This window comes from Cuculus canorus, chromosome 4, assembly GCF_017976375.1.
Source record: "Cuculus canorus isolate bCucCan1 chromosome 4, bCucCan1.pri, whole genome shotgun sequence".
Taxonomy (NCBI): domain Eukaryota; kingdom Metazoa; phylum Chordata; class Aves; order Cuculiformes; family Cuculidae; genus Cuculus; species Cuculus canorus.
In genome coordinates this window covers 47692155-47719882 of record NC_071404.1, presented here as the reverse complement: position 1 = coordinate 47719882, position 27728 = coordinate 47692155, and the positions used below count along the sequence as shown (strand labels likewise).

The following is a 27728-nucleotide window of genomic DNA, read 5'->3' as shown; positions in this document are numbered from 1 at the left end:
TACTTGTTCTGCTTCTTCCAGTTTGTGTAGTGGAAGGATAGCGAGTGCTGTAAACTTTCATTGCACTGAAACGGGAGAAAGGAATTAGTGCTGCTGTTGATAATCTTTGCTTGTTCCCTCAGTACTGTTGAAGGTACATCTTAAGTAATGCTGTCAGCCATCTTCCATCAAGTGCAGTGGTTTGGTACCGATTCAGCAAGCCCACGTCATTCACCTCCCAGAGTCCTGGACAGCTACATTTTTTTTAAGCCATGGATTGCCACAGTTTTTCCCTTTCAGTTCCCTAACAAAAAGGAGAACTCAGTGGAGTAAGAAAAAACAATTAGGATTTAGGGTTTGGCAAGACTGAAAAAACCTTTGAAGTACCACAGTACGTTTTACCTCAGGAGTGTACATACATGTGTGTGTGTTCAAGCCCTGACGCTGTATGAGAGTAAGATCTGTCAGAGCTTTCTAGTAAGGGATGTATGTTGTATATGTTTTCTCTGCTTAGCAGTAATTCCATCAAACAAATCCTAAGGGACTGCACCTGGTCTGTACTCTCTAGACTAGTATAGAAATACCAAGGTGCCATTACTGAAAACTTGCCTGTGTTTCATCTCGTTACTACTTCCTTCGGCTGTACGTCTGAGGAGTAGATACTGCAAAAATGCCAGTGCAGGAGCGTTTGGGAAAGAGCAAGAACTTGCTTGTTCTCAGTTTTTCAAAAAATGGTTCTAATGTTTCGTGCTGTTCTGATTTGGGTTTTTTGCGGGAAGGAGGAGGGGTTTGACCAGCAGACTGCTGGTGTTACCACATGGGGCTCTGGGTAAATATATGCCTTCTAAATTGTATCCTCTGTACAGAAAATCAACTGAAAAAATAATGGTGTATAAATAGCAGCAATTGAGTGTGCTTGAGGTATGCACGGAATTGCTCATCAGCTCAGGTTCAGCCCATGTCTTCATCACAAGGAATCTTGCCATGACAAAAGCAGAGCACAGCGATACACTGTGATGTTGGCTGCTGCTGCAGTAGCAAACCTAAGTTCTGCAGGTAGTAAGCATGAAATGTACCCGAGTCCCAAGGCTGGAATAACTGTAAAAGCCATCGGGATCCTCTGAGTCATTTGGACTGTTAGTAAAGGGATGCAATGTATATTTCTTTGGGGTGGGAGGGTCTGTTTTCATAAGCAGAATGAGATCCATAAAGCTGTCATGTCAAATGGAGATCTTAGCGCTCAACAAAAGACAATGTCATCATGACTTAATTATAAAATTTTATTGGTTAAATACATTCTTAATTTACAGAGGTACCATAACAAACTTACTGGACTTAACATTAAGATTTGTTTAGGACACTGTTAATTGTACACAGAACAAAGACCTCTTCCTGAAGAGGATGGTGAGGCTTTTATTATCATACTAATGTATGAACCTCAAGGTTACAGCTGAAATTTGCTACTCTATTGCAGTTAGGACTTCTGTTCCACTTCATTCTTGGTTTTGTGCAGATTACGTACACTGCACCTTAGGGTTTTATCTTATGATCCATGTGCGGTTTCATGGTGATCCTAGGCATAAAGTCTTAAGGAAATCCCTTCCAGTAAAAGCCAAGCATCTAACTTGTTTCAGTTTCAATCACTTTTAGCTGCCTGCAGTACTGCAAGCAGCCTTTAGATGGCACTCCTTGCTCTGAATATAAGGCTTTGCTGCTCTTCCTGCCCTGCATAATAGGGAGGAGATGATTAAAGCAAAGCAGAGTGGTCTTACCTTCTGACAGGCACTGACTTTAAACATTCAGTGGAAGTTATGAAAACAACTGGTCCATACGCAGTTATAAAAACGGTGAAGAAGAAATTGAAAAAAAATATAAAAATTTGCTTCTACTTTGAGACTTGTATCAAAATCTTAGAAAATGGTCAGACAAACAGTAAGTAAACAATGTACGCTTAAGCCTTCTTCGCCACCACAATGACGTGGTAGGTCTTTGGAGGGCCTGGGTAGTGTTTGTTGGTGTGGTTCTGCTGTTTCCTTGCTATGCTGACTGGAGGTTCAGGAATTCTGTTGGCACAGGTCACGGAGGAAGAAGCCTCTTTTAATAGGGTGATCCACTGGAAGTTTATGGCTGAAAACTCCTGAGTCTGCTTGCAGGAGTCAGGAAAGCTATCTGCCTATATACTTATTTCCTTGGAATTGTCTAGAATGAGATGACTGTTCTGTTGGAGTAAACAGGTAGAACCTTTGGCATCTGGCAGGGGTGCTTGGAGAGTGGGAAAGATTGTCCTCGAGGTGGACTGACATTTAAGTTTGATTCCACAGGAGTTCTGGATAGTCTTGTTGGGGATGGTAAAACAAAATAATAGCTGTATAAATTGTTGTGTTTCCATCCATAATTGCGTGACCCATCAGAGACCCGATTCTCTGAAGGAATGACTCATGCAAACAGTTTACTGGTTGCTTTTTGTTATGTAGTACAAAAGTGATGGAATGCTGTCAGCACTAAAAGAGCCAGCTGCACTGTAATTCTCTATCCTGGTCTGATGAATTTAGCAGTTAATCAAATGCATTTAACTGTTCTCTCAGAAGCCAAGTGCTGCAAAAAGGAATTTGCTACCAGAAGTTCCTATAACATGAAGCTACCTCAGTCATGTCTGTCTTAGTTTGTTGTTCAAGTCACGCTGCTGATTTTTATTAAATGCTGCTGTTAGAGCTTCTTGCAGTAACCTCTCGCCGGGTGTGTTTTCCTTAAGGCCTCAACAGACCATTTATAATGATGCTCAGTATAGTTGGTATGTGGTAATAAACTGGAAACTAATCCCATGTCTGCTGAAAGCTAAAACCGAGACTGGATAATATCTTTCATGTTAAGGATAGGAATAGTGTTACTGAATTATGTTCCAGCACTTTAGTGACAAATGAAACGCAGACCGAGTGAAGACTGGCTTTCCACTTAGGTGAAGGGGGTGGAGGGGCAAATAGTTAGAATACTGTAGCTACCGCATGGAGGGGATCTGAGAAAGCTCAGTAAACGCTGTCTGTCGCAGCTAACTTCAGCTGGGAAAGAAGGGTACAGTGGTGCTCGAAGAACAGTGGGCAGTAGAAAAACCGAAACCTGTATCTGGAAAGGATCTGGGGTTGGAAAGGAGGCAAAATACTGTTATGATCTTCCCATATGAGCAGCCTGGGCTAAGAATAGAAGAATACTACACAAGGATTTGCTTCAGAGTTTTCCCTCTTACCAGTATCAGATTTTATTTTTTTCTGCTATGAAATATCAGTTATCTTCCTTACCCTCTAAGTCATAAAAAAAGTGGATTCTACTGCTAATATGGAAGTCAAGCAGTAATGAAACCCAAATATCAAACCTGATCTACGTACTGAGTGTTGTAATTATATCTTAAAAACAAATTTTAAATCAGGATTTTAAAAAGGTTTTAAAGAAATCCAAAGAAGCTTACTTTATACAGACCTTGTGCATAACTAATACCAGATAGTAAAGATACTAGAATGCTGTTTAAGTTAAAATGGCGTTTCACCACAGTATTTCCGTAGTCGGAAACTGCTAAAAGTCCTACTTGTATTTGCTGTCAGAGTGGCCATGAAGCATGACTACATACACATCACAAAAGACTAATATTCAAGATACTAGTACAACTGTCTAGAAAAAGTAGTGCAAAAGATTGATAGTCAAAACACGCTGATGTCTTTGCTGTGCCTTTAGGATAGAAAACTTTCCCTCCAACATACAGGGAGTGTGAAGAGAGGCAATGCTTCATGGCGTTCTTAAAATCCGAACAAAGTTCTTGGGAAATATCCCAGACTTTCCTTGTATCTCCCCACTCATCCAGTCCTCGTCTACAGATTCCAGCTCTGTTATTGTATCACCTGCCTGTAAGAGAAGGAGTAACGTCAGCCAGTACAGCTTACCGTGCAATGTTAATGCATGCACACTGGTATTGAGAAGCAATTAATATCAATCAAATAGAAGAGAAATAGGATGTAGCCATTCTCCTCTGCTGGTTACATCTCTTTTGAGACTGTTTGCCAAAACCAGCTGAAGCTTCTCTTAGGGTAAATACTTATCTATGCTGAAAAATCACTGTGTTCTGGGAGGAAAACACAGCACTGCTGGATAACTTCTTGTGTTGTTCAAGCTTTCCAGGTAGGCAGGCTGATCAGAAAGCCAGATCACTGGCCCCCTACCTTACTTGTTCTTTGTGTGTATTTCCTTGCTCTGTTCTGAAGGCTTCATTTCTTCAGTCTCTTCAAAGCTTTTCTTTTTAATGTAGTCTCAATATTTTCCAGCACTAGGAAACCTTCCTCTTTCCTTTGGAAACTTTCTTTTCCCAAAAAGGAAAGCAATCGTTTAAGTAGCTCAGTGTGGCATTTAAAATAAACTGCAGATCTTGTATTTGATCCTTGTTCCTGTTTTCATCTTCCCATGCCACACCCCTCATCTGAAGTACGGTCATGGCCCTGGCCTTTCTTCCAGTACCTCTGTTCCCTCTTTTGGCTTTAAAGAATCATCCATCCTTTCAGCACTGCAAGCTGTTAATGCTGAAACTAATTATTTTGCTAGCTTTAGAAAGAGAAAACTGGGTGTTCCAGCTGATAAACACAATTATTGGCCTGCTGTGAAAGTCTGCTGCTTCTCGGAAACTTGCTTTTTGAGGACACAGTTATCTAAATCATGACTGTGACTCTACAAGGGCACACTGTTATCTTCTTCATGCTTCTTAATATTATCTGGGCATCCACCAAGTATTTAATTTTTCCTCTTGCTCCCATGGCAACTATGTATTGCACTGTCAAACTTTTAGATTTTGCTGTATTATGTCTCCCTTAGAGGCATCGCTGCTACAGCACTGGCACTCTTACTATCATCTTCTTGTTGCTGTCTTTCAAGTTAAAAAAGAGGCTGCACTGACTGCATCAACTGATTAAGAACTGATTGTACTGCAAAATGAAGTTTGTCTTGTTATGTTTACTTGATCAGAGAAGGCAGAGAAATTCTGCAATTCTGACCTCTTTCAGTGAAGACTTTGCCAATATGAAGAGACCATCTGTTAATACCTATGCTTATTCTATGTGCTTTGTTCTTTTTGTGCCAAGCCTATGTTCACAGTGGATAAATCCCATTTTTTAGCATTCCTTAGGAGAATAAGACTTTCTTGAAAATTGGGTTAACAGAGGTACTTACTTTGAAGGAAAGCTCATCTTCATTTTCTCCATGAAAATCATAAAGAGCTTTGGCTTTTCCTTTCTTCCCTCCTACAGACTGTGGCACATCTACCCTGGCTGCAGAATGTGGACAAGACAAGTTATTTTGGTTGGAGTGAAATAAACCTCTGTTTCTGGAGAAGTTTCCTGTCCTACTCATGTATCCCCCGTGCTGCAGTGTGCTGTGGGGCGCTGGGTGTTATTTCTACTACTATTTAGTAAATTTACTGTCCTACTGGAATAAAATTCTCTACTGCCACCAGTTCATTTTACCCTAGGAATACGTTCTGTCATTCTACTTCTAAGAGGACTACATTTAAATTTCACTCACTTGAACTTTCCAATGGCGGTATCTAACAAAGCTGCCTTTTCCTCTTTGTACTTGGAGATGAAGCAGCACTTGGGAACCAAACAGAGGCTTTAAGAGGAAGCAGTATTCAGTCCTTGCTTCACCAAGGGAATTACAATAGGATGCAGCGGCTGTAGTTATTTATGGCTTTACCAGCTCTTTAGCTGTGCTGCAGTGTTTCTCTTCAGCTGAGGGAGAACCTGGTGTCTCCCACACCCCCCCACCCCATCTTTTGTACCTCTGAATTCCAACTAAAGGTACCTCAATGGGTCCTGGTTGTGCCTGTGCCCAAATCACACTTTAAACCAACCCAGAACCTGTATTACCTCCCTGAATACTTACTGACAAGAGCATTATATTGCCATTATTAGAGAGACTGGTTCAACACTTAGTTTAGCCTTAAGATATTAAGGACTGTTGTGGTGTGTGGCTAGTTAATGCAATGGAAAAGCTGGGGTCTCCCAGAACTCTGTCATCACTGCCACAACACAAGGAATAATGAATTGCTACGTAGGAGCACTGTACCTGTGCAGGTCTGAACAAAAACTGCTGGGAAAATCCCTTCCTTCTCATTCAGTCTTCCTCTATACCACTCCGAATCTACTTGTTCCAGTATTTGGATGTAGTCTCCCTTTTTAAAGGACAAATCATCTTTGGTTTCTGCTGTAAAATCATGAAGTGCCTCACACCATTCTACTGAGCGTCTGTTGTTCTATTCAAGTGAACAGAAGAAATGTATTAATTTTAGAAGCATTAATGGAGCCTATAAGCTGATGGACACTGGTGAAAGCAGCTGTACAGAACACGGATTGCCTGACTCTCCCTCATACAATAGAGTCACTGCAGATGTAGACTAGAATGGCATTTCAGCAATTGCCACAGAATTTCATCTAGGCTCAGATGCATTCCTTTTTATCATTGGCAGCAGGGGACAGGATTAATAAAATCAAAATTAGACCACTGCAGCAATACTTAAAATAGAGCTAACAAGAATTTCCTTAAGCACAAAGGATAAAAATTTACTTATGTTCATTTGCCAGAAGCTGTGAATTCCATCAGTTTAGGCCAACAGTCAGAATTCAAGATGTGACCACGCAGCACTGTGCGCTCTGGGCGTTGTGTCAAATTCAGGTTTGAAGCTCTGCAGCTAATCTGACATAGTAAGAGGCAATCTATGTAAATCTATGAAACCGCTATTTAAATTCTGGCCCTCATTTATAAAATGTTATCACCTGAGCAAGGGAAGAAGAAAACTCCACCTTGTTCTTCAGCGCTGCTCCTGTACCTACATAAGTAAAGAACATCTTAGAACAGAAGCAATGACTATCCAAAATGCAGATACAGATTTTTAGATATTCAAAGTGATTATTAAGAATAACTTAAGAAGACCTACTATTTCTTTTGATTTTTCTTCTCTCCCTTTCTAACTCCTTCCCACAGTGATTGTCTTTTCAGACTTTTCTCCTGTATGCTGCCTGTATGCATCCAGTACAAGACCATGTGCTGGAAGACTTTTACAAATGTATTCATACCTGTTCCAGGCAGATCTTCAATGACTTCCACAAAGTTCAAGGGGAAAATTCCAGATGTGCCCCTGAGCTCTCCCTTGGCCCACTCTTCATTTACATATTCTTTAAGGATAATAGTTTCGCCTTCTGAAAAACTGAGCTCATCATTCTGATCTCCAATATATTCAAATCGTGCTACACATCTTGGGCCTCTGCACAAACAAAAGAGAAACTTACTTTGCTTATTTATTATTATTGTGTACCTAATAATTAGGCAGCAAAATATGGATTGGTATCTTTAACTGAAATAATGAAAGAATGCACTGAAGATAAAGCAGGTGGAAAATTAGGATCTAGCCCTGATTCTCATCTTTGCTTTCTGAGGAGGATGAGTTTGGAGTCTGGAGGAGCTGGTCGCAACATCTGCATCCCATTTCCTGGATGTTACAGTACTTTGCAGAAGACTATTTCTCTTCCAAACAACAACAATAACAAAAATCACTTTATTTCTGGGCTACCTGTGCCACTTTATATTTTTTGCCTATATCCAAGTAAGTGTCCTAATACGCTTTTGTTAAGAGCTCGATGGTTTTTAAATGAACATCCAATTTAGATGCAGTCAAAGGTGGTGGGGGGTGGGGGGTATGTTGTCCCAAATCCCAAATACATAGAGGTTTCATAGGGGAATACAGTTTTTATCTACTTTGATGAACTTCATTCTGTAAGATCTATGCCAGGCAAGAGGAAATTACCTAGCAAAGAAAGAAACATCAATGAATCTGGTAAATTTTACATAATTTGGCATAATACTGAAAAAAACCCAAATTATTTCTTTCCTCACTTAAATAGATCTAATAATTTAATACACTATTACAATAAATTTGAGAAATTACTCTAAGAAATTTTTTGATTTATCAGAAATACCAGGCTAGAAAAAAGTGATAATAGGCTTTAATTCTCTCTACACCATCACAGAACACAACCAATAAAAGAAGCTTGATTCTCACCTATGTCCCCTACTAATATCTTTGCAAAAGCTTCAGGACAGAGCTAGCACTTGCTCTTTCATTCTCAGTTGCAGAAGCAGATCTTAAAATTTCGGTTCAGACAAGCCATTGTCTATCTGATGAACAAACTGAACAATCCTATTGATAATAGCTCCTGCTTCTGCCTGAATTTGCTTTAATTGCTGCAATGAATAATTATGTAATCCAATAAATCATCAAGTATGAAAAGTTGTTCCTTGCCCACAGATCTTAGTACAAGTTGTTTGTGAATCAGAAATCGACGCGCTTGAAGTACATTTGATAATTTGATCTGGGGAACGTTGGGTTCACCTCTGTAGTTAAACACCTTAAGGTTAGATTTCTCTACTTGAAGTACAGCTATATTCTGTCCTGTTTTATCTTGTTCTTCTGAATAAGTAGGAGCCCTACCATGTTACATCTCATGAGGATACTGGAAGAAAATAACAAGGCCAGGAGAAGAGGAGAGTGTGAAGCTGCTGAAGTGAATCAGATTGATTCACGGCTTCTGTAACCAATTTCCATGAAAAATCACAGGAGAAAAATCCTCTTCTAATACAGCTCACAAGAGGAAGGAAAGTGAGTGAAGGGGACTCTATCTATGTAAACATTCATTATAAAGGTAAAGTGATCCACCAATTTTTTGAAGTCACAAAGTGAGTTTTTAGGCTTTTGTTATCTGCACGAGTCTTATTAAAACATCATAAGATTTCAGCTTTGAAAGCTTAATTTTTTTAATTCTGGCAAAGAAACTCTTAGTCATATGAGCTTCAGTGCAGGTAACACCTGCTCCAAAGTTATCTTTCTTTTTACTTCCTAGTAAAGCAGAATGAGAAAGAAAATTTAAAAAAAAAAAGATTTATCTGACTTACTTAATACATCGTGATGAAGAGGGTACGTTTTTCCCGTTGCCGTCTTCTGGAACATCAATCTAATAAGACAAGAAAATAAATAAAATCTTCCTTTTCATGCTCCTGGCAGAATAACTACAAGAAATTTGGAACCAGTTAAAATAACCCATTTTTCAGCTAAGCATCAGCTCCAGTTACGACCTCCATGGAATGCTCTGTTGACTGGCATGCTATGATATACGACCACATTAATGTAGATTTCGGTTTTGTATGCCTCATTTCTTAATTTTCTATCTCATGCAGACAAGGAGCAGTAATGCTTTCTTTTATGAAGCTGGTTTGTGGTTTCTACTTGTGGCACAACTGACTGACAGAATATGGGACTGGATACTACTACATGTTGTTGCATTTAGCTCCCAGCTTTCAATTGGTAATTGCTCTCTATTATTTGCTAGCACAGTATATCACAATAGACAAGATTATTGTTTACACATATCCTTTCTGGGCTTTGGTAACTATCTAGCCTCCAAACAAAAACACAGCTCACAAATCCCACTTGAATTGGAGAAATATAATTTAGAAAATCAATACATGAATGTAACAAACAGTCAGCATTCAAGTCCTATGCCATAAAAGGACCTCAGTTGTGTTTTTGGTGTGACAAAAGGATGATCTGTGAGATTTAGTATAAGATGACAAGCCTTGAGACCCTGGTAAGGAGCTTTGGGATACAGCTCCCTATCACATAAACCAATTCCCAAGAAAATAAACAAGAATGTTTCATTAGCTTATGGGAAGGACTGAAGGAACTCATACTGCCTTTTAGAACAAATAATCTTTGCAGTGCTCTCGCTTGAAGAGCTGGTATCTGTGGTGCTCTGAAGGATCCATGGGAAGTAATAACCATGTGTTACTGTTAGGTGTCCAGACATCAAGCTACTACCCAGCTCAATGTTGTAAAACACGCTGTAGCCTACTGTATAGAGACCTTATATTGAGATAAAATCTGACATAAACAGGAGAATTTGCTCAGTAACTTGGTCTCATGTACTACACTCTTCCTTTAATTTTTTATTTTGCTGAAACGGAAGATTTTTGCACTCACAGGGTAACCACCGTTTACAACTAAAATTGAAATTCAAAATGCATCTTTCCTACCTCTTATGAAGTTGTTTCTGTCTGTATCGATGCTGAATTTGAGCCCAAATATTCATTCCACAGCTTTAACATAAAATCTTTTCTGAATTAGCCATCAGTAGTAACAAGAACTTTTAATTTAAATTGTGGTCTGTTAGAAGCAGTTAATCAATTTAGCTAACAAATCTTTCTAGTTGAAGCAAATTGAGCATGGTACCATCATTACCAACCCTGAGCCTAGTTTTTTTCCTTCAGCACTTCTCAAATCAAGATTTTTCCCAAATAACAGTATTACAAACTAAACAGACACCCTGTGTCTATTAGACACTCTGATGGTTACCAAATACTTGGTATTGCCCATGAAGCAGCAGGGTTGATCTCTAACCATCTTGACTTGACACAGACTTACTGCCTTAAACACCCAGTTAAACTGATACCAGGATGCAGGGAACGTTTAACATGCCAGTATGTCCATATGGCTGGTATGGATAGCCCAATGGCTGTTTCTACTGCCACAAAAAGGACTTCAATCTCAGGCTCAGGCTTGCAATAGATTTGATCCAGCTTTTAAAGCTGCGAACCATACTGTATCGCTTTTAAAGATGAGGCACTCGATTAATTACTATTGGGCTCCAAAACAGCACCTGTTTTCTTGTCTGCCATTTACTGTCAAGCGCCACATTCAGTAATGAGATTGCTATAAGCTGTTCATTCGCAACAACACAATCTCATTACACTGTGCCAGGACAACCATTTGTGCAGCCACTTAGTAAGCCATTTAGGAGAACTGATCCATCTGGAAAAAAATATTCTGGGAAGATAAACCCATGTTTAGTTGGGCCCAACTGCTGTTCTGGCCTAGTTCTTTGCATGGCTATAGAAGTGGTGATTCCAGCACAGTTCAAGGGACAAGAACATGAGAGAAGCTTAGGGGTGGGAGGTAGGCACAAAAAGCAATCATCTTACTGAGTGTTGATTCTTACATGCAGCTGTGAACAATAATCTGCTCTGTAGACCCTGAGAAACTACCCAAGTTAACAAAAAGAATCTGGTAAGGGCCATGATTTTCTCACTTGGCTTCAAATTAACAGCAAAATAATCCCCATAATGAAATTGGTCGTGCCAAACCAAGAGTCTTTCTAATACCATACAAGCAAGCTGCTACATCTCCTGTGTTCCCAGAGGGAAAAGAGATTATCTAAATACAGAATGGAGTTAAACACACAGGAGCTATAGTAAAATACAACCAGAAAACCTATGCAATAGGATCTTAGCAGTGTATACAAAGACTACATACAACTACTTTAACAAAGCTGGCAGGAAATATCCCTGTGCGATTCCCACATTTTCCTCTGTACCATTCGGTATCAATTTTCTCCAAAAGACAAACGATGTCTCCAGAATGAAGGTCCAAGTCATCAGCATGCTCTGTAAGACAATATCATTTCAGTTAATGGTAGTTGTCAGACTCACTGATTTTCTCTAAATAAAACCTTCTTAAAGTAAATACCACAGACAAAAGCAGAATGAGTTTTCAAAAAGTCTTAATTATACTTGACAAATGTTAGCTTTAACTAAAAGACTGGCCAACTGTAGCTAAACCTATGAAGCTGGGCAACTCTACATGCAGACCTTGCAGGCTGAGCTTCCTTGTAATTTTTAAGCTCCAATTCCTAAAAAAATTCCCATTTGAAAGTCTAGGAGTAAAACAAGCTTTCAGAATATTCACACTTACTTACCTGCAGGAAAATCGTGCAGGGCTACAGCATGAGGTGCACTTGTGCCAGAAACTTTCGGAGGGCGGTTTGAATCCTGACAACAAAAAAAAGTCCAAGTAGTTTATAGACCATGCAAGATACTAACAGAGATTCTCCGTGGTGTACTCTGAAAGCAATGTTCTGACTTTGGACACAATGTTTTTCTGGTATCAGCAAATCACCTTTGGAGCAATGGTTAGGATTGGTCACACAGCAATGGGTCTGAATTCTGTATGCCTTTTGCCAGTGTAAACCAGAATGTGTTTCACCAAAATCTGCTTCTGAGCCAGTGAAAGGAAGGGAAGTCACATAGCCTTTCCCAGTATAGACAAAGCCTCAGCTATCACTATGGGTCAGAAATCTGGAGCATTGATAGCAACTCTCATTGCAAGGCTTGTGGCCAAATTTTGTACCGTTGCTTGGTATTGCGTGCCCCCAGTTACTCTTCCTTGCTCAGAGAGAACACCCCTGCCCAGCTCTCCCCAGGACACTCAGCACAGGCAGCACATCTGCCGACTACCAAGCATTTTAGAGGGGCAAGCAAGCCACTAGGTCTTTGCTTACAGGAAGATAATGCTGAGGGGAAATGACAATTTTGTTGTAGGATCTTTATAAAAGGAAATTATAGTCGAAATGCTAAGCTTGCTTCTCTGTCCCACCCACAAGGCATTTTTAGACTGTACTGAAGACAATCACTGCGCATGAATGACATTCAAAGAATTCACTGCATATAAAAAAACAAGAAAAAAAGCCCAATATGGACAAAGATAAGACCAGAATAATATGAATTACAACCGATAACAACAGATTGCATAGAAATCTATTTCAGGCATGTAGGTTTCTGATAAAAATCAAAAAGGCTGCTCATAGCTATAATTTATACTGGCTATTTAACATTAATACAGTCATGCCCTGAAACCATGTTAGGTTCTGCAGAAGCAGAGAGAGGAAAATACTTTAAAGTCTGTAAGTCAAACCCAATTCACTGATATATCATCTACAGCACTTCATAAAACTACTTGCTTATCTCCTGACCACTTTTCAGATACTCAGCCAAGGGAGTGATTATCTTCCCATGAGACAGAGGAACTTCACCAGTTCCCTCTCTCTTCTGGTATTCCAAGTAATTACTGTTGTTCGGCTCCATAAGCAGAATGTCCCTATACTATAAAGCAAATCGCCACAATTGGGTTTTGGTTTTATTAAAGAAACGCAAGGGTTTAATAAAGCACTATTACATTTCTTTGTGTAAAAGCCTAAAGTGCTTGATACTTGAACAGAACAGCAGTCTTGCTCATTAACTATTTATCAATAGAAAAAAATGCCTTACCTTACATGACAGTTCTCCAGGGTTCCTGGGAAGACAATCTTCCTTGGCAACTCCATGAGGCAGCTTGAATAGAAACAGAGGCAAATGGAAGAGTTTGTTTCATTTCTAAGCACCTGAAATTCCCACTGCAAGTGAAAATGGTTAGATGATGGGACTATTCAAACTACCTACTACAGGTAACTAATTTAGAAGACCGGTGGAAGAGGACAAGGTCCTTTGGAAGGCATTCAGAACAGGACTACTGGTGATGTGAACTGCCACTTCGAGAAATCCAGATGTTGATATCTGCTCTGAAAGCGTCTTAGCCACCTCACTGGTATCGTACCATACAGTGCATGATGTTCAACAACACACTGACACAGAAATGTGTTCATTTATCATGGAGGGCATTGGGAAAACAACCTGGGAAGAAAATTTCATTGACAGTAAAGCTTGAGGGTAGAGATTTACTAATGATCTGCTACCGAAAAAAAATCTCATCTACAAAATACATGTCACATTTCTTATGCAAGCAGGTCTGGGCTACACCAGCGAGGAAGCAACAAGTTTCCCTTATCTCGAAGCTGTTCCTACTATCAACTTAGGCAGATCTTTCTCTCTCTTTCTTGCTCCTTCGCTCCACCAAGAATCTAAATGCAACAGTGAAGATTAAAGAGAAGGCCACAGAAAGCTTCCACTTCATGCTGAATGTTGTTGTTGTTCATGCTGTGGTTGTGTTGGTGCTATTTTTCACAACAGCAATGGTTTGAGGAGTCACCAGCTCTGATCATTGACCAGTTTTAGTATCTGGAGAAAGATTCTCTCCTTTTTATCTGTAACGTTGATCCATTTATATTTAATATTCCCTAACAATATGTGCAATACCAAAAAGAAATGTTTTTATAATGAAAAAGGATAGCATCACTAGAATGGAAATATAAGATAAGTGATGTTACATTCCTCACACTTTCCAGGCTTGACTAAACAAGATAAACTACTTTTTGAGTGCTAAAGCCCACCATTTTTTAAAGCATTTTGACATACAGAGGAAAAACCAATACAAACCCACAATTACTTTGCATCATTTTATGTGCTGTAATAGAATTCAGAACTGCTGACTGTAAAATGAACTCCCAAAAGCCATGCGTTAAAGAGATATATATATTTATATAAAAATTACACAAGTATATAAATGCACACAAACCCACATGCATATATCTATACTTTGCATGTATATACTGCTTTCTCTAGTATTATCTTATAGTACTTATCAATATTTATCTATTAGTATTTCTAAGGAAGATTATGCTGTAGGTTAGATGAGTTGGCAGTGAGGTGGATTGAGAACTGGTGGGATAGCAGAGCTCGGAGGGTTGTCACTGGCAATGCAGAGTGGTAGTGCAGAGTCTAGTTGGAAGCCTGTGGCCAGTGGTGGCTTTGCTGATGATGCAAAACTGGGAGGAGTGTGCTGCCAGAAGGCTATGCTGCCATTCCGCGAGCCCTAGGCAGGCTGGGGAGTCGGGTGGAGAGGAACTTAAGGAAGTTCAACAAAGGCAAGTGTAGGGTTCTGCACTTTGGGAGGAACAACCCCATGCACCAGTACAGGTTAACGGTTGACCTGCTGGAAAGCAGCTCTGTGATGAATGACCTGGGAGTCCTGGTGGTCAACAAGTTACCCGTGAGCCAGCCATGTGCCCTCATGGCTAAGAAGGCCAATAGTATCCTGGGATGCATTAAGAAGAAGGTGGCCATCAGGTCAAGGGAGGTTCTTCTCCCCCTCTACTCTGCCCTAGTGAGGCTGCATCTGGAGTACTGTGTCCAGTTCTGGGCTCCCCACCTCAAGAAAGACTAGAGGTCTGTTTACCCTGGAGAACAGAAGTCTGAGAGGGATCTTATAATGCTTATAAGGATCTAAAGAGCAGGTGTCAAGAGTATGGGGCTAGACCCTTCTCAACAGTGCCCAGCACCAGGACAAGGGACAATGGGCATGAACTGGAACAAAGGAAGTTCCACGTGAACATGAGGAGAAAACTTCTTTACTGTGAGGATGACTGAACACTGGAACAGGCTGCCCAGAGAGGCTGTGGACCCTCTTTCTCCAGACATTAAAACCATCTGGACACATTCCTGTGCAACCTGCTGCAGGTGAACCTGCCTTAGCAGGGGGGGTGGACTAGATCATCTCCAGAGGTGCCTTCTAACCCCTACCATTCTGTGATAGATGCATTTTGAAAGCTCCATCATAGTAACCTACTTTACTAGCTTTTTCACTACTTTTTTTTTCTTTTACTACCGTGCTATTTTAACCAGCACTATCAATAAGCGACAGTCTCAGATCTCAACTCTCACCATGTATTTATTGTAGAGAGGATGACCCGGTTTAGGTCTAGGAGGTAACGCTGGATCTGGATTTTTAAAGACTTGACTTTTTGTTCTCTTGGGCCCCAATCTGAATTTGCTGGTTTTTTTATCAGGACCAACGTCAGAAGTAGATCGTGGAAGAGCATCCTTCTGAGAGGAGGTCTTGGCTGCAGAAAGTTTTGGTGGAGGTGGCCTTCCAGGAACACCTTTAGGTGGGGGAGGTCGAGCAGGTAAAACTTTTCCATCCACAGGCCTAAAAATTGGGAAAACCATCAGAGAAATATGCACATTAATAAGCCTGTCATCTCATTCTCCACAACAGCCCCAGCTATAGAGTATGAAATAAGGAATGTGACTCATGATGACCTGGGCTGTAGAGTGTGTAGTATATGAAACTCTTCAGGAATACAGAAACTCTTCAGATACTGAGACTGGATGATCAAGTCCTTAGATCATTTGACTACGTATTTCTAAGACTGCTCACCACTTTTACCTTTGAACAGCTCGCCAGCTTTCTTGGGCACCCACTACATAAGCAGGATTTCTTTTGGCAATCCAACTCTACAAAGACCTTTGTCTGAAGCTGCTTCAGGACAGAGTTCTTCTAGTGGAGAGCCTTAGTGAGAGCCGCCTGAGAAGCTCTGCTGATCTAGCTGGTCTTCATGAACTAGCCTAGCTCATTCCCTGCAACGTCACTTACCTGAAGTGACTTTTGGGCCTCTGTTGCAACTCATGACAAATGACACCACTTTGCACAATGGCATCAATAATAGAAATTACCATTTTTATTCCACAGATATCTACTGCAGAAAGAAAACACTGGTGAAAATATTGAAACTTTCTGGCAATGCTAGAGGTACCACACTCTCATTAGCGCACCAGCAGTTTAGAAACCAAAATCAGAGATTAGTAAATGATAGTGATAATTTAAAAAAAAAAAAAAACAAAAAACCGAACAATTTCTAAAAAATCCTTCTTACTAAGCATTGATTAAAAAAAGCTGCGTATACAGTACACACAAGCCATGATTTTTAAAATCAAGGAGCGTAGCCAAATCAATAATTGCCAATTACAAATCATCCCAGTTATAAATAAGCATTATGCATATAGAACTTTGGCTTCCTGTTATTAAGAACCCTGGCATTACCACTATTCCCAAAACAAAGTATTGTTTGATTGTTAATCAGAAATCTGCAGCAAGTTCCTGCAAGTTCTGCTACAACTGCCTCTCTTATTTTTCATCTAGTGTAATTCAGCATAATTACTTGCTCATGTGAATTTCTCAAGGGTCTTAGAAAATCATCAACCACAACAAATGTGCATTAGTTGATCCCTCGGGTATCGTTCTGACATATTTTGTGAGTGTAATCCACCCCTTAAGAAGATATTAGTGCTCTACTGATGCTCTTGATAAGAGTTCTCTTTTACTATTTGAGTATAGACTATTTTTTGAATTTCAAAAAAGATTTCCACTTCTGTTCAATTTTCACCTCTCCCCTTTCTTGGCTTCATCCTAAACTAAAGAAGAAAACCATAACAAGCAAATCAGAGAATTATTACTGCTTACTTTAAAAAAGAAATAAAATGAAAAGCCATTTGAGCAGAAGAGTGAAAGGCCAAAATGTTTTCTGCAGTTCCAGAGACCCTTGGGAGAATTAGGAATGCTGTTAGATTAAATAGAAACAGAGAAAGTAACAAGGCCATAAGGGGCAACAATGAGTTGCTTCCTCGTGAGGATAATCACATTGTTTCCTCTTAATGAATATTTACTATTATTGGTAGACTAAGCTGAATAACTGAAGTATTCTGTTGTTCTGACACAACAGAGCAAACTCTTGTATTTAAACCCACAGATTTATAGTGCAGATGCTGAGATAGCTGCAGTAGGGTAGCTAGTCAATGCCTTAACTCCCTCCAGTTTATCTCTGGCATTTAGTGGCCTTAAATTTAAGGCTGGTCCAGGTACTTTTGCCTCTGCAGGCCTTCTTTCTTGTTGGTTCAAAAGAATAAACCCCCACACACGATTATAATTGATTATGCACCTTCACAGGCACAATCAATGACTGAAGTGAACTGTATAATCTAGTCAGTGCTCCTAGGAAGGTGCTAGCCCAGCATCCGCCCTTTTCAGGGTTGCACCTCCATTCCTTTACCACTCAAACCCAGCCACAAGCACAAGTGCCGTTGATCAAAAGGTCAGCAACATGCAGGAGGGGATGTTCTGTGTTCAGCTGTGGATGGAAAGGTTAAAGATGCAGAAAGGAATGACTGTCAACAGCCACTGTACATTAGCTGAAGAGCCAAACAGCTGTCCTCCTGTAATCTCCCTGTTCATACCAATAACGTACAAACAAGTATTAATCAGCTACCAACTTGGTTCTGCCTATTACTGAGCATAATACCTACCCAAGCTTACTGAATTAGGACTAGAGTTGGTAGTCTCTACATTGAGACTAATTAGGCAAACTAACTCGGAAACACCACTCTTAAGTCAGTCACCGAAGAACGAAGTCACCACTTACCTTGGGGGTAGTAAAGGTTCTGGCTGAGGCACTCCACCCTGTTCTGAATGATCCAACTCCTACAAAGATTCAAAAGAAAAAAGCCATTTCTTAAAGCCTAAGAAACAAAAATGATCTTGTTTAAATAATGCATTTCTTATATTAAATTATATCCTACAGACAGGAAAAACAATGGTTTTTGGAGATCTAGGAATAAAGTGATAAGTATTATGGTATGTTCTAGCATTTTAAAATCTTGTTGGACATAGGGGGAGATGTAAATAACCTGGTTGACTACCTGAATCACAGCTTGAATTATACATTAGGTATGACCCAGCCTTCTTTTCCTACTACATGGAAGTCAGGGATTGAAAGCCAAATTCAGGAGAGTCATACAAATGTACAATTTCACTGCTCGTAGGATTTTAACTGCCACAGTTACATTATCAGTTTTGACTTAACTTTGAGAGATGAAACACTTTGAACAGGCTTCAAGCAGAAAACACGACATTGATGTAACTCACATAGGACAGCGTCTCTTGCAAATATCTTTAGCTCTTATTAAAGAAGGCATCTATTTTTCCTAGAGATCTAACAGATAAACCCTTGGTGACTCTTGCTTTGGCAGATTAAAGTGTCACTCCTTCCAGCTGCCCATCCTGGCCCTGCCAGAGATTACTACCCAGTAGAGGGGAACATGTGCCATATCGGAAGGGCTTGGACCACAGTAATGGATTAACAAGCTACCATCCTTTCTGCCTCCTGCAGTTTTTTTCCATCCCAGTGGCAGAGAGTACTGCCAAGTCTGCTGAATAAGCACAGCTGCTTGTGGAACAGTGTGGTAAATCACAGTGCTGAATCTGGGTTCAAAAGTATTCTTTGAACCAGTGATTTCAAATAGGGCTGAACAGTCTTGTTTACTTAATTAGGGACACATGTGCTCAAAACTGGTGAACTATTTATGTGGTTTTCCCCACCTAGAAAATACCTAGATGTATTTTGTGACAAAATTTTGACCCCAGATTAAGTCCCCAAATGATTTTCCTGATGAAACGATCCTGATTAGAAAGAAAACAATCTACTACTTTCAGATGGAAACGTTATCCTCATCCAAAAATTTTCCTATTCTGTGTTAAAAGGAAGAAATCTGTGCCAACTGCTGCTTATGGTCAACAATTTTTACTGTTGCTGGTTAATCGCTTCCACTGACAAAGATTACTAGTTTTAGAAGCACAGAAGTTTTATCTTTCCAAAGAGAAGATTTAAATGTTTCAGTGGATTTTGATACAGTCTTTTTCATAAAAAAAAAAAAAAAAATCCTCTGAAGCTTACACGTGCCTGTCACAATAACCTGGATGACATTGTAAAAGTATTGAGGTTGCATTGTATTTAATGTTATTTAACATCTTGTATTGGAAATTATATTTTCAGCATTATCCAGAAAAGATGGGACCTATATAAATAGCACCGTCAATCATGACAATTAAGCCCCCCTTTATTCTATTAGCAGAGGTAGCCACAAAGCAATTCGTTGGCAGCTGTCCATCTACTGAGGGCTTTTGATTTGTTTTGATTTGATCTTTTTACTGCCTGTGGTTTCCAGAGGATTCTTCGCCATTCTTGTTATCACAGCACTCAACATTTGGAAATTCTACTGTCATTTTCTAGTTTATTTTAATTTCCTCTTGTAAACCTGTGTCAAAGGGCATATGGGATACACAGTGACAACGTCTACCGTAACTATGTGCTCAGTAGCAAGGAGGACCAGAGTCTTACTCTAAAATAAATGGTTCTACTCAGGCTTTGACAGGACTGGTAGAAAACAACTATAAGGAAGGAGCTGAAGAAAACAAGCTTCATTCATCTACAAAAAAGTGTCTTCTGTCTGGAAATTAGAACCGATACTGAGAGGTACCGGGTGTATGAAGGCAAAAAAAAAAAAAACATTTGTAAAGGACTTTGACAGTATTTCACTATGTAAGTCTCACTGGACTTTGAGCCATTTTGCAGTGCTTTTGAAACTATATCGTCAAATACCCTGATTCCAGCAGCTAAATAAGGAAAATTGAAGATAGGCGTGATCAAAGTTTAGTAAAATCAACAAAGTGCTTTTCAGAACTGACAGCAATCTAAATTGCCTAATTAAATTAGAGGATGCAATTAAAAGACTACTTTTGAGTAGTCCCTTTAATACTTTGGCCCTGCAAAAAACTTTACAAACACTTGAGAGTCACAAGAGATCTTTTAACCAAAGCAAATAAAGTTGTAATACAGGAAAACTACTTTGACTTACCACTTTTTTTACTAGATTGGCACTGTTTGGTTTTCCCACCATGATATTGGACGTGTTCCCAATAGGCTTTTCAGCAGGAAGTGGTGGAGGACTATGTGGGATTTCATTTAAAGCTGTAAACAAAAGTTCCCAAAATAAAGACTAATTAGTAGTTTCTTTGCGTGGACCAACAGTAGGTAAGGGAATCCACCTTAGTTTGGGGCATTTTTCTATGAATGCAACTTGCTTCCTCAAACGAGCAGGATCACTTAAAAGACTAGTAAAGAGAAAAGGGACGTGAAGGGAAAATTGCAGCTCTGAGGCTGACTTCAGGAGTAATGGATTTTCACTTTACTGTCAGGACATAAGCAAGTTATTCTAGGGTTTCAGGGTTTCATTTGTAATATTTGTTGATATAATATCAGATGGGTAGAAGAGTTTCTACCCCTGGGAATGTCAGACTCATTACTGGATACCCTGAAACACCACCACCATCTCTCAGCCACATTTCTAAACTGGCTCACTTTTTTCAGCTGTCAGCTCCTGGAATATCCTTCAGGCTGGAAAACAGCTGAGGGTTATTTCAAGTAACCTTGAAAGATCAGGAGACATGGATGGAAGAATCTCCAGAAAGGTAAAGGCAAAAAAAGAAACCATTGCCTGCTACAAAATTCAGAGTGACAGAAAGAAAACAGAGATGGAGGCTCCCTGGTAGTCCTTAGGGAGCTAAGCAGACTTAGGACATAGAAGAGAAAATAGTATAGCTCTTACGAAGGAGGAGTGATGATGTCCTCAGTCTCAATAAAGAACACAAAAACCTGCTTATTATATGATGTTTACTTTCAACATCTCTGTCATTGAAACCTGGGAAGCACTTGGACAGATTTTGACAGCATGTTTACCAATCATTTTGTCTTTATATATTGGGACCTTGCCATCTATTTTACAATTTGTATACCAAGAAAATTCATTTCATACAGAGAACTTCAGACACTTAAGCTCTTCTGACTTCCAGCCAGTCTTAGAGTTATGTAAAAATATAGTGTAGACAGTCTGGACATCTGTAGACTGATGACAAAAAAAAGAGGACGGATTCTATCCGTATGAAAACATTTAGTTGCTCATTTCATGAAAAATGCTCTCAACAAAGAAACCACACACAGGAAGGAGAAGTGTTGTTTGTTTTTAACACCTCAGTTGCATTACTATGATCTAAAACACTAGTACGATATTTAAAAATGAATCAGTTCAAGGATAAATCCCTCATTCTTAGGAGCAGGTCACAGTTACCACATTGGCAGTGACCAAGCACAGGGAAAAAAGTTAATGAAGTTCATCACCCTTCTAAGTGAATATGATGGATGAAAACTAAAAACAATAACTGACAGTAATTGCATGAGAAATCTTCTCTTATCATACCTTACTGATAAAAAAAGCACAAGAGATTTATTTATTCACACCACTTCAAATCTTGATATATGCACAGATGGTCTAATTTCCTTGCCTTTACTCTTTACAAGAGCAAAATTAAAGGAAATAAAGAAAGGAAAAAAAACACCCCCAAACTAGAAGGCGGGTGTTATTTTCAGTGATTTCCAAGTGTAATAACTGAAGTGGAAGTTTAATGCTTCCTTTCTAACCACAGCCTGACAGAAACGCTAATTCTAAATGAATGCTTTACTGGAATGCAAATTCTTATGCAACCAGATCTGTCCCCTGGTTGGTAGTGCTGCTAGAGGTGTTTTTTTTTCATTTATTGGGGGTTTTCTTTTTGGTTTGTGCTAGTTCCTGACAGAAATAATCTCCCTCCACACCTACAAAGGTGAAAATCCCCTTGTACTGAGACTATGTGGCTCTCTTACAAGGCAAATCCTACTATATCTGTGTTATACCTTAGCTCATTTATATTTTCCTCGTTTTTTTAACTTGTAATAGCTTACACTTCTGCAGCAGGTCCTACCAGACAAAAGGTTACTCCACTTTCTCAGAACTTACTCCTGTCCTTCTACATCCCATTAATCTTCCAACCACAGCCTCCCCATAAAGCAGTCCTTCACACTCCCCCGTCAACAGTAGCTCAGTACAGCATGACCGGCAGTTTAATTACCACTAGAGAGCAGCAAGGGACCAGTTATCTACAAATTCGAGAGACTCCAGCTCAGGGAAAAATAAAATTAAAAAAAAAAAATAAAAATTGTCAGATCTTTCTTCTTTTTAATGGAAACTACAATTTCCTTTGTGGAGAAGAATTATGTCTTGGCTTCTTTATAGTAGTTTGTAAATATATTATTCCAACTGAAAAAAACCTTATTTATGATCCGTTATAAACAGAAAGACTTTCCCTCACTGCTTTATCTTCAATTTTCTCTGCATTTTTAATCATTTCCACTGCATTTCTCACATATGCAGAAGAAAAGTAAACCTAGTACTTTAGCGCTGAGTAGTGGCAGGGGGAGAAGGGAACTCGGGAAATGAGAAGAAGTCGTAGGAGGAAATCCACTTGGACATCTAGTTGCTACATGTTGGCTCTACACCTACTCAGTGTAACAAAATATTATTTTGAAATATGAGTTTTAAGAGTTATCGTGTGACATTTCTCCCTAAGCTCTGAGGATAAAACATAAGGCTAAACAGAAGCAATTATGTACTCCTGCATACAAAGGCGAACACAAAGACCTTGTGACTCTGATAAATTTCCACTCTGAGATACTGTCAGTGTCATTTGTAAAGCCGTAAAAAAGATTAGAGATGGAAGGCATTAGGGATATGGTAACTGTCCGAAAACTATAGTCAAGACCTTGACACAGAATTGAACATGTCAGGTTTTTGCATCCGAGTTCTGGCATGCCATTTTTATTCCTCTACTGTTACCAAAACACAATTGCTTAAATGGCCATAGATTTCAAATCTAACAAGGGTCAATGGAACTTTTTGATGTAAGCTGTGAAAACTACACTTACATCCTAACTAACCTGTGTTTGAAGCAAAGTTTAATACACTAATGTTCCAAGTGGGGGCACTGCTCCCAGGAAGCTCAGTAACAGCATTAAAATAGCCTCAGATGATGACAGAAGAGAAGACAGTTTGACTAAAGGCACAGCTTGGTGATATGGTTTATCTCATAACACAAGCTTGCTTCTGCTCTTCCGTGTCAGCCTTTAGATCCAACCTCCATACACTGTTTCACCACCGATATGCATTAGGTTCATAAGGTTTGAGGGACATCAAACTTAGCGCACAGGAAGGAGCCAGAGAAGGTAGCTGGGAGGGAGGGAGAGGGGAACATGTCTCTCAGCTATTTCTCCCTCCCACCATAACCCACTAGGTTGGTTCCTCTGTCTTGTTGAACAGTACCACGAGATTCCTTTGGAAGATGATATAGCTAGTAAACAGCAACTCAGAAAACAGTCTCAGTTAAAATGATTTTCTGACAGAGATTTCTCTGACAATTTGAGAGGAGAACTTACGTTTCCCGGGTTTAGCTGGGATTCGGATGACAGTGGGTTTACGGGCTAAAGCTGGTTGAGCTGTCTGTTCCTTTGCAGGTTCACTTTTGCTGAGGAACTGAAAAGGATCTAAGAGGAGGAAAAAACCCCAACATATTCAATATTTATTTGTTGAACACAAATCTCACTGGATATTTCTTTTGTTATTAAGGACATTTCTATTGCACACACAAGAAAGCCATTAAAAATTATATATATAAATCAGGCCAATGCAAACAGTGTACTCAGCTCCTTGTAAATAATGTTTTTTCTGTACATCTGCGTTCATAGTTGACTTAACATAAACCCGCTCCAGATGCTTTCTGGGATTATATAAGCTGCTGAACAAGAGAAACTGCATTGCTTGGTAATAGGGACCTGAAATCAGGATGGCTTTAGGGAAATGTTTTCAAAGCAGTTGCTCTAATATGCAGACCTAGCTGTGAACACATTCTCCAAAAAGCTTAAATCAATAAAATCTTGCCAAACCTAAACAATCAGCACTGCAGCAGATGAAACGTCTACAGAAACAAAACAAAACAAAGCAAACATTTAAATAGTACTGATTATAAAATGTCTCAAGAACAACTAATTCCCTGGAAGATTCTGAATAATTTTGTTGATTACAAACTTCGTGTCATTGAGGAGACTGGTTCAGATCAAGGACTGAGAGTTGTGCCTGAGCTCTGCCCCTGCCTGTATCACTCATTCCTCTACAAGCCTGTCCAATCATTCCATCACTAAGACAGCAGCAATGTTTTCTATGCTTCATAAACTTAAGCACTGGTCTTGTATTAATAGACATGGGAACATATGCGCATGTAGACAGCAGCTGTAAAAATACTTGTACATAAATAAAATCCAAATCAAAGGGTTCTTTCTCAAGTACACCTTCCTATCAAAGAGCAATACTTCATTTATATCTCTTTTCTGTTGTTAACAACAGCTATCTTTCATTACCAAAAATTGCAGTAAAATGGCAACACTTAGCGGTACTGTAAATGTGTAAGGTAGAAACTGGAGAAACACTCCAGACAATAAATTCTTCATGACACATATTCATAGCCCCAAGAACCAAGTATGATCTCCTCTGGTGGCCTTTTTAGATGTGTAGCTCAACGAGATGTTATTTATGGAGTGTCAGAGTCTAAGAGAAGATGCATGCTGGGCATTTCTTCAAATTCTTCAGTACTTTTGATAAAGACACATCCCTTCCCAAAACTGCCACCATACTTTCTAGCAAAGTTGGAATCCCTGTATTTGATAAAGTTCTTTTTTCAACAATTATGAAAAGACATTTTTAAAAATGACACAATATGAAGTCATGATTTCATACAGATAATTTTGGATAGTATAAAACAATGTAGTTTATCAAGACACTAGATCTCTGTGTCTAGGAATACATAAGATTTAAGAAAATCTAGAAATATGGTGGTTTTTTTTAATGAATAACCTTATCAAAAACCTTTTAGCACTTTAATTAAAAAGCCTTGGCATTTAGAGAGAGAGGAAAAGAACACGTACATCTGTTTGTTTGTTGTTAGTGTTTTAACCAAAATAAGCCCAAAGGAACTTTACAGAGAGGAAACACTGTAATGCCGAGCTGCCGAATTACAGTGTAATGGACTGGACTGCCTTCCCACATGCACATGAGTTGGCAGTCACAGCTCCCGAAGCTTCTGCTGCTGCTGCATCTCCTCTGCACCAGGCACTTCTGCCAGCAGTTCTCTCTGCTCGTGTCCCTGCTTCCCCAGCTCCTGCTGCCAGCACACAGCTGTAGCAACAGCAGACATCATGCCACAGGGTCCACGCGTACTCACCCTGCTCAGATGTTCACCTCCCACTAGCTTCTTGCTCAAGGCTCTCTTCGTAGGCTTATCCATCACATACAGGTGTGTCATGGGGGTTTGTGCCACGATCTCTCTCAAAGTCAAGACATCTACCCGCCTACGGGCTCCCCAGAAATCTGCCAGGGTACCGTCATGTCACATTTTAATCCTCACCAACAATTCCTTCTGTCAAGCTGCTTGTACAACAGCTTTGAGCATATACTTCAGGTAGAAAGGATCATGACAGGTCAATGATTTGTCTACAGCTAAAGGTACAGAGGCTACAGTGAAAAATAAGCTCTGTTACCATCTAGACAGAAAATGGCTCCACCAAATTGCACCCAAAGACAGTGAAGTATCCAGAAACTTGGCGCACGCAACTGACAATGTTTTAGATGTCAAGGGTAAAACCAAACATCTTGTTTAAGTTATGGATTAGCACAGTCAGTAAAGGGTTTAGGTGTCTTCAGTGAAAGTTGCATCAAAGCAAGAGTTTTTCTAGAGGACTTGAAAACACAGACTGGAAGAGGGTGCAAGCATTCTGGCAGTATGGTTACTACAAGAAATTAAAATCACGCTCAGAGCAAGACCGCAGTTATACTTCTAACCCTTTATAGCTATGTCTGCTAGCTACAATGCTAAAATTTGAATTTTGTAAGACTTATCTAATCTTAACTCTTACGCTGGTGTTCAGAGTGATTTTGGTGCAGCTGAAAAAAAGAAAACTGAGACTGGGCTTTCTCCTCTCTTTCCGTTGTCTGGTAACTCTATGACAGATTTGAGGAGTGACCCTGGCAAGGCAGCAGGGCAGTGAGGCCTCAAAGCGGCATTGCCCTGCTGGGAAACCAGAGACGCAGGGTGAGCAGAGGAAAGGTGAGCGGCGCTACGTCACGGGACCCTTGACACAGCAGAACCACGGGGAACATGCTGGCACACAGAGCATCTCTCAAGCTAAGGTTCAGCAGAGGTTAGGGAAGCTCTGCATGAACAATGAGGAAACAATATCCCAAAGTCCCCGTCCTGTAAAAAATACAGACATCACGAGACCAAGTGGAAACGCTTTGAACACCCAAAACAATCACAGATCTGTATTCTTGTAAATATATGGGAGATTTAGAATTCTACAAAATTACCATTTTTCAGCTGTTAATCACTACTATGCATACAAATCGTTTTCTCAACCATTCGACAGTTGGCAGAGGTCTCTAAATCAATAAATCTGAGAAGTAATTTTTAAGTCTGAGAAAAGTAATTTCTAAGGCGGAGAAAACCATTTGCTGCACCTTAGTTTTCCACTCATTATCTTACGTTCAATTATATTGTTGTCACCTCATAATTAGTTCAAAACTCATTACTTTGTTTATGTTATTCTATTCCCCAGTGCTGGGTTTGCAGCAGGAACTGGCTGAGTAAATGACTCTGCTGCTTTATGCAATGGGACTGACAACATATCAAATTTTTATGTTGTTTAACAACAATTGGGCGTCATTTGAGCATAATTCATGGAAGTGTGAAAACAGAATTTTTAATACACTCATTTAAAGCTTCTCAGCTCAAAGAAATTAATCTGCAAGGCATTTTTTATATTGCACATCAACAGGCATTTATCAATTCTATTTTTTATTAAACTTTTGCAATGATGATTAAAGCCTGTGCCTTTCTTAGCCTCGCTTTTGTACAGCTTCTGTTTCAAAGGTTTATGTGATAAGATATAATACCGTGCTTGTTCGCAGGAAAGACAAATGAAAGCTGTGTATTCAAATACACTGCATACCTAGAATCACAGAATCATCTCTATCTTTCATCAGTTTAGGACAGACAGCTTTCACACCCCCCCCCTTCTCATTTGCCACCCTGTTTAAAATAAAAAAATTAGGAGTCTACAGAACACTAGGTTTTGCCCATGTGACACCAGATCGACATCTTTCTGAAACATTTACTGACAGTCTTTAAGTGGGTGGTACTAAGGTGTTAACAGAAACCTCAGCAGCAATAAGGTGAAACTCCAAACAAATCAGCCGTGGAAAGCTGAAAGCACAGAACAGTGCTGTAAAGATGCTCAGGCCTGCCAGAAGTGTTTTCAGTTCAGGCGAGAACAACATAGTACAAAAGGTGTTGATGCTGACACTACAAGGCTTGCCAC

General features: G+C 39.6%; 1 protein-coding gene across 4 annotated transcripts in view; it reads right to left on the bottom strand.

Moving 5' to 3' along the window:
* Window positions 1-1245: 1245 nt before the first annotated feature.
* The window catches only part of SH3D19 (SH3 domain containing 19), an 84446-nt gene continuing 57963 nt past the window's right edge, over window positions 1246-27728 (bottom strand). For 3 of the 4 annotated variants that reach the window (XM_054064643.1, XM_054064644.1, XM_054064646.1), the window contains 13 exons: window positions 23739-23846; window positions 20293-20405; window positions 18021-18079; window positions 15487-15751; window positions 13159-13221; window positions 11811-11883; window positions 11369-11499; window positions 8956-9014; window positions 7083-7270; window positions 6783-6835; window positions 6076-6262; window positions 5182-5279; window positions 1246-3870 (listed from right to left, as the gene is read on the bottom strand). In XM_054064643.1, the coding sequence (XP_053920618.1) occupies window positions 3754-3870; window positions 5182-5279; window positions 6076-6262; window positions 6783-6835; window positions 7083-7270; window positions 8956-9014; window positions 11369-11499; window positions 11811-11883; window positions 13159-13221; window positions 15487-15751; window positions 18021-18079; window positions 20293-20405; window positions 23739-23846 (1514 nt within the window). In that variant the 3' untranslated portion in view covers window positions 1246-3753. The remainder of the gene's footprint in view (window positions 3871-5181; window positions 5280-6075; window positions 6263-6782; window positions 6836-7082; window positions 7271-8955; window positions 9015-11368; window positions 11500-11810; window positions 11884-13158; window positions 13222-15486; window positions 15752-18020; window positions 18080-20292; window positions 20406-23738; window positions 23847-27728) is intronic. The other variant, XM_054064645.1, reaches the window with a different exon arrangement.